Genomic DNA, 15,058 nt, shown 5'->3' with positions numbered 1-15,058 from the left:
AGATGGGAGATGAGAACAATATATAGTAGTTTATTTTTAAAACTTTTTAAATATATTTAATCGAAGTCGAGAAACAAAATGTATTTCGATTTAACGTTGACGATGATGAAGATTCTGCTCGACAAGAGGTAGGACCTGACCAGCCTATTTCAGTCGATCCAAGGCGCATCGCCTTCAAGTCTCGTGTCACTCTCTTCGCGGTGGACCCTCTCCATTAGAATTTCCAATAAAGCTGTCGCAGGTGTAAAAAACGTATCAAGACCCCCATGAATCATGCGTCGCAAAGCGGAGCCGCCAAGACACGTGTATCTGTTATGCTTTCTCTCGGTAATTCGCAGGATGGTTTATGCACCCGTACGCCTCCCTCCTCTCTCTCTCTTTTCTGCTATAATCTACCCCACCATCATCCATTCAGTGTCAACGGGTCGATGACTCCGTCGAAGCAATTATTATCATTGAAATTAGGTTTCAATCATATACGAGAAGAATGATTCGAGTCATCTATAAATGTTCGACCTCCGGGCAATTGCAAATTAATAATGTGACGTCACAAATAAATAAGTCGAATAGTAAGAACTCTAATATCGATTCTCTAGGTGGCTGATACTATCGCTACATTATTTTGCGTCAACGTCACACACGTGGGTTTATAAAGATTGCTCGTGACAGGACTTTCCCGTCGGAGAGCCATATAATCTGTGTCATCATCCGTTCAATAATCACGAATTTAATGGATCGAACCGAGGCAATTGTAATTATCAAATTAAGATTCCGAAGCATCCGTAACCGGTTTACGCACAGTTCTGTGCGCGATACGCGCTATGAATTGATAATGCATCGCAGCTAATACAAAGGTAGATTATATATTTGTTCAATTAAAGAATATATATGATAAAAGATTTGCGCGTAAGGGGATAAAAATAAATTTTAAAAATAAAATACATACATATAGACAAGAGTAAAAATGTAATTATATATTGAGCATATTTTCGCATGTACATACGTGTGAAATTTATCGGTTTTAGGATTAGCAGATTATTCTGGCAATTTATATTCGATGATTAATAATATTTTACGTATTTATGCAATGGAGAAAAAGCATTCGGACATTCAAGATTTAAATCTTGACATTAAATCCCAATTCTAATGAATATTCAAATAATCGAATACTAGATGATATAAGAGTTTTAATTAAAATTATGTTAATAGACTGCAAATTTGCAATTATAATTAATGTGAAATATCATAATGTAAAATAACTCAAAATTTATAATTTTATATTAGTTGGGAGAATAAGTTTGCATTCCTTTCATCTCTTGTAAATCAAATGGCCCGTGTATGTGTGCATGTACGTGTATGTACATTTATATGTAAATTTATAACAGATTATTTAATTATTATGTATATTTTTTCATCTTCCTCTTTTCTCCTCTCTCTCTTTCTTCTCTTCTAAAATTTTTCACAGTACGCGAAAACAAATTTTACGCAAGAGGATTGGCAGAGAAAAAAATATATTCAATTCGAGGTTCACAGCTAAGACGCGTTGCACAAAAACCAATACGTATCCGCGTGCCGGCCATGATGGATTGTCGGAGCTATGGGAAACTATCTGTCAAGCACAATATCGACCCTCGCTTTCTCTGTCCAACCCCTGCAAACTCGGGGTTCACTCTCGTTGCCGCCGTCCCTCCTGGGGGTGCGTTCTGCAATGTAGGTTTACCTACACATTGCCATACAAACCTTTCTCAGCCCCCTGTTTCCATCCTCTTCCCCCTCTCTTTTCGTTTTCGCCCAAATCTTCGACCATTTCGCGAACAACCTATCTTCTCTTTCATAAGTTCTTTCGTTTGCCTGAGAATGCATCCTAGTGCAACGCTTGTAAAATTATTGTAATATTCGAACTTTCCGAGAAAATTAAAAATAATTTCACGCGCTCATATATATATAAATACACATTTACTGCGACTCCTTCTATCTAATATATATGTATATATATCTTGTATATTATTTATTATATTTAAAAAATAATATAAATTAAAATCTACGAATTTTTTAAATAACGTATATTAATTAAGACATATTAGGATTGGAGTTTGGGAAGGAAACCAGGTAACAAATGCATAATTGTATTCCTGCTTATAACCTTGGGTGAACATCAGTTTTTGCAGGTATCCAGATGTCTATGTAGTGCGTGTACTTGTGGAAATATAATTGAATAATAAGCAAATTGATATTAGATCATAAATAAATCAGTCCTAGCAAAATATGTGACAATTAAGTTAACATGTCAGCATTTAAAAATTAATAATTTGATAATTCATTGAAAATATCATATTAGTATATAAGTATTTATTTATCTGTCAGGTATGCAAAATCTCGGTAGTTATCTGATTGGGTTAAGCAAGCAATTTGTTGATTTGTTATATTACTGGTTTCTTTGTCAAACTCTAATCTTAATATACTTATGTAATTTTTATAATAATTAATGTGTAAGATATATATTATAATTTTAAAATTAATATTTTTTAATTATATATGTATATATAATTAAATATGTATTTAATATTATGTATATAAATATATGTATATATTATATATGTATATATAATTAAATATGTATTTAATTATATATGTATATATAATTAAAATTTATATTACAATAATTTTCCAGAAAAAATTTTAATTAAGTAATAATTGTTATTAAATATATTAGGAGTGCTTAACATTAAATGTAAACAAAACAGAATTATTCTCTATAATAATTCTAATGTGAGAAAAGTAAAATTTTTCAAAGATGGATTGAAAATATTTTCAAATTTATGATTAAAAAATAATATATCTAGTAGTATACATAGTTGCATAAGATTAGAGACGCAACTAACTTGCCATTCGACAAGCTTAAAATCTTAGAATTTGGGAGATGAATAGAGAAAGGAAGAGAAAGAGAGACAGAGAGAAAGAGAGAGACAGAGGAAGGAAAGGAAGATGTGGAGTGGGGAGGATAGCTATGCAGCTGCGCTGTTCACACGGAACAAGATGGTTGAAAGCGTGAAACGTGCGTGGATAGGCGTCCTTCTTTTTTTAACGTTTTAAGTGGTTTTTTTTTTCAAAACAATAATTCTTTTTTCCGAATTTTGTTATACTGTGTTTTATATATACAAAATAATATAACAGTTTTATATTATAAAAATTCAAGAGCTTTCTACATTTGAAGAATGTGCAGTTATAAATAATTACAAAGAGAGAGAGAGAGAGAGAGAGAGTAAATATTGATGATGAGACATAGCTATATATACATAATATACCATTAATATTTAACTATACAAGCTTCTCCAGTATGGTGCAAGAAATAAAAAGCGCAGTATGTATTGTGATGTTTGTATTTTTTATTTTGTGTGTTGTGTCACAAATTTTAATGAATTACTTAATTATATTTTATTATATAATATACTATAACATATTATAACATATTTTATATATATATATATATATATATATACATATATATATATATATATATATATATATATATATATATATATATATATATATATATATATAGAGTTACGTTTATAACAAAGTATCTCAAAGAAATTTTTAATCTAAATGTATAAGAGTAAAAATGTTAAATGTTATTCGTAAATAAAAATTATGTCAATTATTCCATGAGATTGAAGATGAAAAGTATAAAGAAATAAAAGATATGAATTTGCATGAAATTTGTTGTTCGTTCATGTTTGATGGTAATTAATTCAAAACTGCAATTTATTTTTCATATATCACAATCATTCAATCATATCAATATATCTCATCATATCAATCTATTAATACATTGACTATAATATTTATTAGAAAGATTAAAATTTAATTTTTTAATGAAATAAATAATATTAAAATTAAGTGAGCAAAAATAGTCAAAAAAAATAATCAAATTATTAATCCGATTTCCAGTAAATGTAAAGTTTTTCACTATTTCTCGTATTGAATATTTTTAAAAATTTTTTTACATTTTTTTATGATAAATATACTTCTATGAAATTTATTTCGTTGAAACCAAAGAATATTACTATTAATGACATAATTATTAAATATAATTATTTCTAATTAATAATTAAATAATTTTGTTTCTAATTGTATAATTTGTTTTTTTATACATTAACAAAATTTATAACAAAATTTTTTCGGCATGCGTACATAAATGAAATAGAAGCATGTTCTCTTTACAAAAGAAACATGTTCTCTTCATTTATTTACAATTACTTGTATTATATAACGCAGATTCGATTTTTAAGAAATAATCTTTAGTAAATTTTAATAAATTAAAATAAGAAATAATAATTTTTTCTAAAATTACTATTCTTTTTATTTAATTTTTTTGTCATTTTCTCTTTATTTGATCAATAGAAAAAATATGTAAATTAAGAAAAGCGTTTCAAAGAATATTTTTCTTCAAATGCAATTTTCAATTTGATTATGTACATTAATCAAACATTAATTAATCGGAATCTTAACTTTGATTTTCTGTTTTATATTCCAAAAATATTGGCTTTTTTAAGATTAGATAATTACATTAATGATTGTAAGCAAACAAATTACGCCATTTTTTCTATTTGATCGAATGAAGAGAAAATGACACAAAAAATTAAAGAGAAAGAAATTAATTTACCTATATATTACTGTTAGTTTATTTATATATTACTATTCTATAATCAACATTTTTTGGCCTTCTTTCTGCTCGTTATCTATTGCATGTAAAGCAAGTATATTAGCACAGATTTTAATTTTTAATTTTCCAAGACCAGAGTGATTATTATATACATATATATTTATTTATGTACAATTTTAATATATATATATGTATATGTATATAGCTATAGTATATATACAATATTAATAAAATATAAATCATGTACATATTTCTTTAACTTGTTATTATACATAGCTGTATCACTTGTATCATTTCATTATTATTTACAAATTATTCACATTACACAATGATTTAGTAATATACAATTAATTTTGTGCGTATAATAATTTTTTATATTAATGTCATTTTCAAATATGATATTTCTTTATAGGATGAATAATAATATTTGCATTTAATAAAAACGAGATATGCATGATTTTAATTTAGTCAGTTATATAAACTTTTAAATAAAAAAATATAAACTGTTCTAAAATACAGCTAATAAGTTAAGCGATAACGAGCTGCCAAATGTGAATATTCGTTCATTAATCAAATTGTTTGTGAATTTTGTATTATGTGTCCAAATATTTTCGAGAATGACGTGTGCAAATATTTCCCCGTAAAATGTAATATTATTAAAAGAATGTTTCGAAGAAAATGCAGTGTGAACGGCCGAGCTTTTTTGATACCTGAGTTGTAGAACGCTTGTTGTTTCGCTCGGCTATAAATCATAGTGATGCAAGGTCAGCTGCCCCGATCTCGGTCGTCGCGGCATTCCCTCTTTACGAACCGGCGTGAAGGACCAACTGTGTTCCGAGTTCGACATACTGCGTTTCTGAAGGTTACTTCGAATGACTTCAAAACGCCGACGTAAGTCTTACCTGGCTACATTGTGATCGTTATTGCAACAGTTCCCTGTAATCATTGAATATTGAATTTTATGAAGTGTAAAAAGTCCAGCATGCGTGTTATATTAATCTTCAGATATGAATATTAACGTATTAATAAATTATTACTACAATATTTAATAATTATGTGATTCCGTCTTTCCTTGTCTACATTATAGGTGAACGCGTTCAACAATATCTGCCAAGAGTTTTTTATTAATGGTGTTTAAAGAATCTATTATAATTTATTTATTAAAATAATTACGAGAGTGTACCAATCAAGAATTCGAAATAATTGCTCTAATATTCGCTAAGATAAATTTATAAATTCAATTTTTACGTGAAGAATTATATTTTACCTGGATATTTTTATTATTTTCAAAGATCACTGTGATATTGCAGTAGAGATAGCGGATCTTGCTGATAAGGTTGCATGTTAAGATAATCCTGATATGCTCCTCCATATTGTTGCAGAATTGGTTGCGATTGCAGCTGTTGTGAGACATTTAATGTTTGTTCTTGTTGAATCGCTGTCATATCGATTCTCGAATCATTTATTGATGCGGCCGTAGATGAAGAGACGTCATTTTGTGATTCACCTTTCATTTTCTTACTTTTCATTCGCCGATTTTGAAACCAAATTTTGATTTGCCTTTCTGTCAAATGTAGTTGTTGAGATAGCTCTTCGCGACGCTGCTTCGAGACATATTGATGGGTATAGAATTCTTTCTCTAATTCTAAAGTCTGTTCCCGTGTATAGGTCTGCCTTGTGCGTTTCTGTTCGATTCCGGTTACTTGATTTGAAACTATAACATATATATGTGTGATGTTACAAATTATGTGTGTGACTTATATATATTATATATATGTATTAAAATTAAATAATAATTTGATATATTAAAATTGAATAATAATTTGATATTGTAGCTGCTAAATATTTTCCACGTCATTTCTATTATTTTTTGTATAAATACAAAATAGATATGAAAAATGGAAACTACAAATTATTTATAAAACACGAATTTTTGTTGCTTCTTGTATAATAATATATATGCAACACACACTATATTAGAGTAACTGGCTTACCGTTAGTTCTATTTACCCATGCAAACGATGGGAGGCTTTCGTGAGGAGAAAATCTGTGTCTGTTATTTATATCTCTGTGTCTATTTCTTGGTTTGTTATTGTTGTTGTTATTGCAATTCGTTTCCTGTTGTAAGTATGTGTTTTGGAGATGTAAGGCCTGCATTCTTAATCGACTTGACATGGAAATCGGAGTATTGCAACTGCCGGCATGATCGGTGTAATTTTGTTCATAAGGAATTTGCTGTTGCCGATACGCCTCCTGTGCGTTGAATTGGTTCTCGGCAATCGTCGGCGATATTTGACTAGATGATGAGGACGAGAACGTTTCCCAATCGCGCGAAACGTTTCGATTGTTAGTACTGATAGTCGGTGAATAATTGTCTGGATTTGTATAGTAATTTGCTGCTGGAGGTTTCCTATCATGCGTTAGAACCGTCCTCAGTATGGATGATTTTTCTTCAAATCGTTGCACAGGGTGAAGTAAGTTTAGGTGTGTTTGTTGGCTTGGCGGCTTCTGAAGTGTATGGTACGATGGTTCATTATGTGTTGGCGGATGTGTTGGCGGATGTGTTGGCTGGTATGGTGGACGATGTAGTGAATCATGTATTGACTGTTGAAATGACTGAAGTGACTCGTTTTGAAATGCGAAAGAGAAATCTTCCTTGCTCAAACAATTTTCCCAATAGTTGTCCGGTATTGACTGCATATTGTTATATAAATATATATATAATATCACAGCAATTTACAAACGTGCGCGCGCGCATACACGCGCACACACATTACACGCATACACACACTACACGCGCACTATACATTATTACACACGCCCACGAGTATGCATAAATGCTTTCGTTTTTATTCACGAAATTGAGTTTACTGCAACAAATTTATTTCGATCGCTGGTACACTGAAATCACATTATTGTCACGAATAACCAGGTAAACTTGATGCAGAGTTTTATACTCACACGTTTAGTCCGCACGCGTCGATACCGAAAGCTACGTAAAACTGATACTGCAGTCTTTTCTTTTTGGTACGGTACACAGTGTAACCGAACCGAAAAGCAAATGGTTTGCTCGTCTGGTTTTCCGTAGCTTTCAGGCTTGTCCTTTGGTTCTAAAAGGGAAGAGAGAAGAGGCGGGGGTTACGCTATACCGAAAATCACAAACGAACTTGCACTGTAACACTGCACCACGCAGAATAGGGTCCTTTGGCGAAGGTGGGGGGGCATGCGCTACCCTTGGCAAAAGTCCGCACGGTCTCTCGGTCGGCCTCTATCCGAGGTATCGCAGGGGGGCTCAGCCTCTGTCAGCTGCCTCTTCATTCACTGTTAAGGCCACCCCCGAATATACATTCGATTTTTGATCTGCTGCTCGTGCCACAGTCCCCTCCCACTATTAATACTATTGACACAAAATCTACGTTGGCTTCCCTACCTTCCTCCCTCTTTCCAACGCGACCTCGCACAATGCACGGTGCCATGTGCACGTATGGGACATCTTTGCTCGCAGGGTCATTGATCCTGCACACGTCGATTTGAAATTGGCTCTCGCTATTTCTATGAGATAAATCTCTTCATTAGTTAATTTTTTTCTCCTAAAGTAACCTTGAGATATCTTCTTTCCTGTTCATAGTTCGATCTGGCTCGATTTTCTTTCCTCTTGATTAAAAAATTGCGCACACATATACTCTCGATTCTATACTTTGATTATAATTTAAAAGTTAGAACACTAACAGGTATAACGAATGTAAATGTACCTCTATGTTTATCGGTTAATCAGGTCACGAAAACAAGTCTTTAACCAAGAGATCACTGTAAACGCGTTACCAGTATTTACAAATATACTTAGCCAAGAGATTCCGTCGATCACAAAGTCGTGATTTAAACAAGAAAGTACTAGGATGCTTAAGTGAGACGTATTGATTAAACACGATGGACAAGGCGTCACGATAGGGTTAAAAGAACAGTTCGAGAATAATTATCCTTAACGGAAGATAATAGACGGCCTCACGGACAAACTATAAATAGCAAAGAGCGTCCGAAAAAAAGTGATTAATGATGCGTTCGAAGTGGTGACCAAACCTACGGGGATTCTAAACGGCTGAACGGACACGCGTCTGCACGCGCACACACGTAACACACGTTACACACGTATGCGGTCGAGTTTAGGCGTACATGGCGAATCAGAGGATGTCAGAAGAACGCCTCGCGCTCTCACGCGCATGGATGCGAAATGCGTTCTGCGTTAGCCGATAGCAATAAATAATAATCCTCGATGGCCGATACTTGTGGGAAGGGACGAGGGTTCCAGAGTTGGGAGCATTTCCTAATGATTTTAGCTATACTGACTTTATTTTCGCTGGCAACACCGATGTATGATACGTTATGTAAGAGAGAAGAAAGTTAAAATATAAAAATTATCATTATTAATAATTAAATTTTTTTTAATTGCTACATTTGATTGCAATAAATTATGTTATATATACATTTATATTTTTTGCGAGCATTTCCTAATGATTTTAGCTATACTGACTTTATTTTCGCTGGCAACACCGATGTATGATACGTTATGTAAGAGAGAAGAAAGTTAAAATATAAAAATTATCATTATTAATAATTAAATTTTTTTTAATTGCTACATTTGATTGCAATAAATTATGTTATATATACATTTATATTTTTACGCGAGAGAAATATATTTCGTGATTAATATAATCTTTAAACTTTCTTTTATTTTGTATTGGATTGCATCGTCTTGTGAGGTCTTGTCTTTGACACGATGGACATTAATAATGACCTGAACGACAGCCTTGAAATTTTCCAAATGTATCTTTATTTCTTACGAGTTTTCTCCCTAGCTTATAATCAAAATATACATTTTTATAAGTGTTATATTTTTTTCTATTTTACGAAAAAAAAACCGTTTACGTTTATTTCTTATTTTAAGTTATACCAGGTAATCTTTACAATGTGTCATATGTCTGCCCATTGGTCTAATAATAAAACGGTCTATTGTCGGCAAATACAAAGCCAAGTCCAAGGTCTAAGGACGAAGCTGAGAATTTTCATAGAAAAAAATCTCATTGTTCTTGATGACAATAAGTTGTAAAACTTTCACTTTAAACGAAGCAAATAACCGGAACTAATATAATAGACCTTCGAGAATTTTTGGACTGAAACCTTATTTTTAGTTGCTCCAACATATCTTTCAACCTACATTTATGCAACATATCCCAAATTTTTTGTTCACAAATAACTTATAGAGACGATAAACTTATAAAGATTATTTTTAACAGTTTGAAAAAACAATTTGTATGCAGGCTAGCTATTATAATTTCAAGTTAATATATGTATTATATATAATATAATATGCAATATATACATATGTTATAATATATTATATACATATATTATATTAATTATATAATAATTTTATTTTATCATTATATTTAATTATGTAATATAAAATATATACATATATTATAATATATACATATATTATATTAATTATATATACATATATTGCGCGTATAAAAATTAAAAATCTTTATAACAGATGAAACACATACAGGATGCAAGAACCGATTTTATATTAATTGTTAGTTAATGTATTAGGTCATAGATTCGCATTGTATAAAATGGTAACATCTCGTAGAGTAACATATGTGCCTATGTACTCCCTGTCCGATTCTCCGCCATATGAGCAACAATCGACGTAAGGAATTTTCGTTACTGGAAGAGGCGACATTTGTAGCCATTTGGGAAAATTGGGAGTATCGGGATCAAGCCAGACGGCATCTATTATTGTGCGATTGATTTATATATTTCGTTTGCGGTGTATGTGTCGTATCATGACAAATTACTTGCATCCACATGCGATTTTATATTAACTACAATAATACAAAATTTACTGTGAAATTTTATTAGTTTGTTTAGCTTCACATTAGATTGAGATATATCTGTGTAAAGAATTTAATAGAATAGTTTTTGAACTCGTTGCATTTTTAATCATAGTTCTCTTTGATTACGTCAATGATTACGGAAATAATTCGCATTGTTTGTAATTTCCTAAATATTGATTACATATAATAACGTATCAATAGGGATAGAATAAAGCGAGCATTTTATAAATGAGACATAATACGACAAAAACGACGGGATATTTCACTAACAATTTCATGTGTAATTAATAATGGCACTAAACGTCATGTTTCTTTTTTACGTGCGTTAATTGATGCTTGTCTCAATCATTCATTAGAAAGTGTTACTCTTAACATGTCGTGGATCTCTTTATATGTCTCTTACTTTGCATACGTTGTCAACATCGTAGGATGCTTTCTTAATCGAGCGTTTTTAAGCAGACCAGGAAATCTCTTTTTAATGTTTGACTGATAACTTTACACTCTAGAGAAATAAAAGAGGCAATAATCTCTCGATCTTTTTTTCATATTTTATTGATATATTAATTCCTTGTCGTATTTTTCAGAATATCTTGCTACGAAATAAAAAATTTTTCGAGAAAAAATAAACTTTACGGGTAAATTATAAATATAGATGCTGACAAAATTTTTTATTTTTTCTCCAAACCAAGGAAGTGGATCAATTCAAAATAAATAAATAAATAAATAGCTATTGCAGTAGAATATTTTTTTATTCAAGTTTAATCTAGAGAAAACATGATATAATTATTTAGAATCATTAATATCTAATTATTTTACGCTATCACTAAAATAGCCCTAAGTGTTTCCACAAGAAAATCAGACTAGACGTGGATGAAAAAAATCTTTAATCTTCAGACGATTAACGAAGAATCGATTCAATAAAAGGAAACATCCGTACGTCAGATATATTGGAAAAAATCTTCCGTATAAAGTGTACTTTGAATGGGACGGGGAGGGATTATCGATCCAGCGTTTGTTTGCGTAACGTGTTTACTTCTCGCCGCGGATATCTTCCCTCCTCGTGCTACTCGGCCGGGGCACCCTCGGCGACGAGCCGAACTCAGCAGGGATGGATCCGCGGTGGTAGGAAGGAATGGCAGCGAAAAGAGACGCAAGAAGGGGGGGAGGACGGAGAGAGTAGGACGTTGGAAATATCATTTATCACGGCCAGGACTGTCAATCTCCGCCGCATTGATACGATGATAGTCCGCCGACGTCGCGATGCTTCGCTAGCTGCTCATCCGCCGTGGAACCGCCGACGTTTCTCGTTGGGTGTGCGTAGGATGTCCCGTCATAACATTGTAAATTAAAGCGATGCACGCTCCATCATTAATATGACATTTATATCTATTCTAATTATGTATATTAGTATAATTTTAATTGGAGATTAATATTGCACGCATGGGGGGAGATACTTTCTAAATTAAATTATGATTCAGTGGCAGATAAATTTATTTGGAAAAAGGTTAAAAGGAATTTAATGCAAGCAATTCTAAGTGAGACAATAGATTTTGAATTCGAACGACTTGTTTAGAAAATAATCATCATTAATGTGTAAATACACTTAAAATTTTAAATATTTGAATCAGCCTTTTTTATATTTATTGATGTTGATTGTATTTTCTTTCGTCGGTTATACTTGTCGTTCTTACCCGAAGAACAGTAGATCCATTTTAAAACGGGATGTATATCGGGTGGCTCAAGTTAATGAGGCTTTCGCGTGTACCGGAAACCATTGGATTCCTCTGCCGCTAGGGAAGACAACTTCCACCCTCTCCTGTAAGCTGTGTAATGGCCACTCCCAAATTTGGCACGCACATTAAATGTTTCGTACATTTAAGAAACTGCCCATCTGACCGGCGAAAAATAATTTCGCACGATTGAGATACCGATAACGATCTAATTATGACACTCAATTTTGACACTAATAATTATGCATCCATAAAAAGAGAATATTGTCGCATCGAATATAATATACACGTGTATAAATGTGCGGACAAAATAACATAAGAGTCGCATCTGAAATACAAAAAAAATTGTTAAGATAATCAATCTAATCGTCTTATTGCACAGTGTCCCCCGTAAAAATATTTTGTCACCGTGTCGGAAAAATCAGCGTGGGTGAAAATTCTATTTCTAACGTCCCGCTATTTAATATTTTATTCAGCATTTCGTCCACTGGTTTAAAATTTCATTCGTTAAACTACGCTACGCCTCGGCCGCAAGAAAGCCGCGGCGTAAATGTATGCAAAAATAACGCCTTAGGGATCCAGCATGCGATATGATGTAAGCGCGCGTTGGGAAAACCATTACATAAATCATACTCCCTTGGACGACCGGATATCGGGTAGGTTGAGGAGAATCATAGTGATCACCGATCGATATTTTCCCACGAGATCTATTCTCGTTAAATAAACGTCGCTACACGCGGGGATCAAACTGGATCTAGATCTAGTCTTAGCGCTTCAAGGTTGACGAAACATTCCATTAAACCTACTTACTTACGTGGCCGTGATAGCAATTATCATTAACGCGGCTCGCTTATCCGATGCTTGTTAACGGAAGAGAGCGGGAGGGCGGAAAAACAGGGGGAGAGGGGGGGAAAGGGGGAGGAGAGCGGTCAATACGCGCGAACAATCGCCCGAGGCTAAAATTCTACGCGAGATCGACAAAACGTTTAATTGATGCGAACGAAAGCTGCACACGGCTAGGCGTTCAATGTACCATTAGGTAGTTATTGCGATCACCGGGGGGATGCGGAATGGCGTAGATTGTGTACCGGCACGTATATACGTATACGTGTGTGTGTGTACACGCGACGCGCACATAAACGCGCGTATAAACACGCATATAGGTGCATATACGTGGGGTAAAGCCATCGTGGCTTCATTCACGTCAGATCTGAGGCGACCACGTCATTTATCTGCCAGCCAGTCGGGCTAACGATGCATTGCCGGTTTGTTGGCCGAAGTCGTCGCCGGTATACACATGTATATACATGTGTGTACATATATATGTATATACGAAGATCGAGCGCGCGAAATCGCGGACGCTCGAGGGGGTTCTTGGGGGTGAACAAAATAAGTTTGTGCGGTATTTAGCGAGTTATCGGCCGGAGCCGAGGAGCCTCGTTAACGTGCCGATTCACCTGTACCTGTACCATTCGGCTCTGCACCCTATCGATACGCGACACGCTCGTGTTTACGGCCGCTAAATTATGGCCGATTGACACTAGCGGTCGCCCGACACGCATTATTTGTCGCCCGTTATCATTACGCTTCTTCGTCACGGTCGTTAGATATGATTATGCGATTATTTGTAATCGTATGCGTGCTGCCGAGAAAAATAATTCTACGGTACACAATAGGCGGCGAGCGCGTGATAATCGGTTATTGACTGCAAAAATGCTTACATTTGTTCCGCCAACACGACACTCGCTAAGAAATGAGTGACGCACGATTGCAAATTCAGACGAAGCGTTATCGTCGTATCGGAGTGCACGATGTTAAGGCCATGCATACATGATTCGTATGTATATATTGATTTATATTCGTTTTTTTTCCGGTCAGCGTAGGTCAGTTAAATGCAAGTTGAAGACATTCGTTTTTGTAAGATTCTTAATATCACACTGCATGTATTTATTATGCGATCTAGAATATGTATTTTATAATGTATATTATATAATATATCTGTGTAATATATATATATACTCCTGGACAAAATTAACGCATAATTTTTTTTTCACTTTTTCTTTAAAATTTTTCGTTAAAATTTAAATATCAGCTTTTAAAGAAAAAGTGAAAAAATAATTATATATATATATATTGTATACAATCTATATCACTCTAATATTTGTACAATCGAATGCATTTATGGTGTTTAATACACACTCAATGGTCAAACTTTTCTAATATAATATGAAAAGCATGCTTCTTTTATTTTAAATAATTAATTAATATATAAAAATATTATATAAACTGCATATCACATCGGATGTCCGATTGTACAAAATAATAGATAATTAATTGCGATTTGATATTTCTCTCTCGTTACATATAAGAAAAAATTGATTGGAAAGAATAAAAATTTCAAGATGAATATGCGACGTACAAAATATTCATAGATATTCTTGAGCAATGTTACTTTATTAATTAGCTGAATGCGACGAATTCAACCGACGTAGGTAAAAACAAGTGACAAAAAAGTTACATGATTATCAGTACTTGCATCGTGCATCTGTGCGGTGTCCATGAAGGTAATTAGACAGCTACTGCCAAAGTCATTTATTATTACTCGACCGTCGGAGAGACAGCGAAAGAAGGATGCGTGACCCTCCGCTGTTTTATAATGTGCGTAAAAAATTAAGAGAGGACCACCGCGAAAATTATCAAACATGCTACTTTACGGAAACTTCCGGCAAGAGTCTGGTTGCTTCTAATTATATTAATTTATAAAT

At 33.1% G+C, this 15,058-nt stretch overlaps 1 protein-coding gene across 1 annotated transcript; it reads right to left on the bottom strand.

The window, feature by feature from the left end:
* Positions 1–5,047: 5,047 nt before the first annotated feature.
* Positions 5,048–9,337, bottom strand: LOC145960593 (uncharacterized). Its single transcript, XM_083080171.1, has 3 exons — positions 6,661–9,337; positions 5,934–6,380; positions 5,048–5,602 (listed from the first exon to the last, which is right to left on the bottom strand). The coding sequence occupies exons 1-2, from the start codon at positions 7,364–7,366 to the stop codon at positions 5,953–5,955; spliced, it is 1,134 nt and encodes a 377-aa protein (XP_082936297.1). The 5' UTR covers positions 7,367–9,337; the 3' UTR covers positions 5,048–5,602; positions 5,934–5,952.
* Positions 9,338–15,058: the final 5,721 nt, after the last annotated feature.

The sequence above is a fragment of the Camponotus vicinus genome, unplaced genomic scaffold (genome assembly GCF_025532165.1).
Source record: "Camponotus vicinus isolate PSW18456_S1 unplaced genomic scaffold, iyCamVici1.0 SCAF_10, whole genome shotgun sequence".
Taxonomy (NCBI): Eukaryota; Metazoa; Arthropoda; class Insecta; order Hymenoptera; family Formicidae; genus Camponotus; species Camponotus vicinus.
This window is presented reverse-complemented; position numbering and strand designations above follow the sequence as displayed.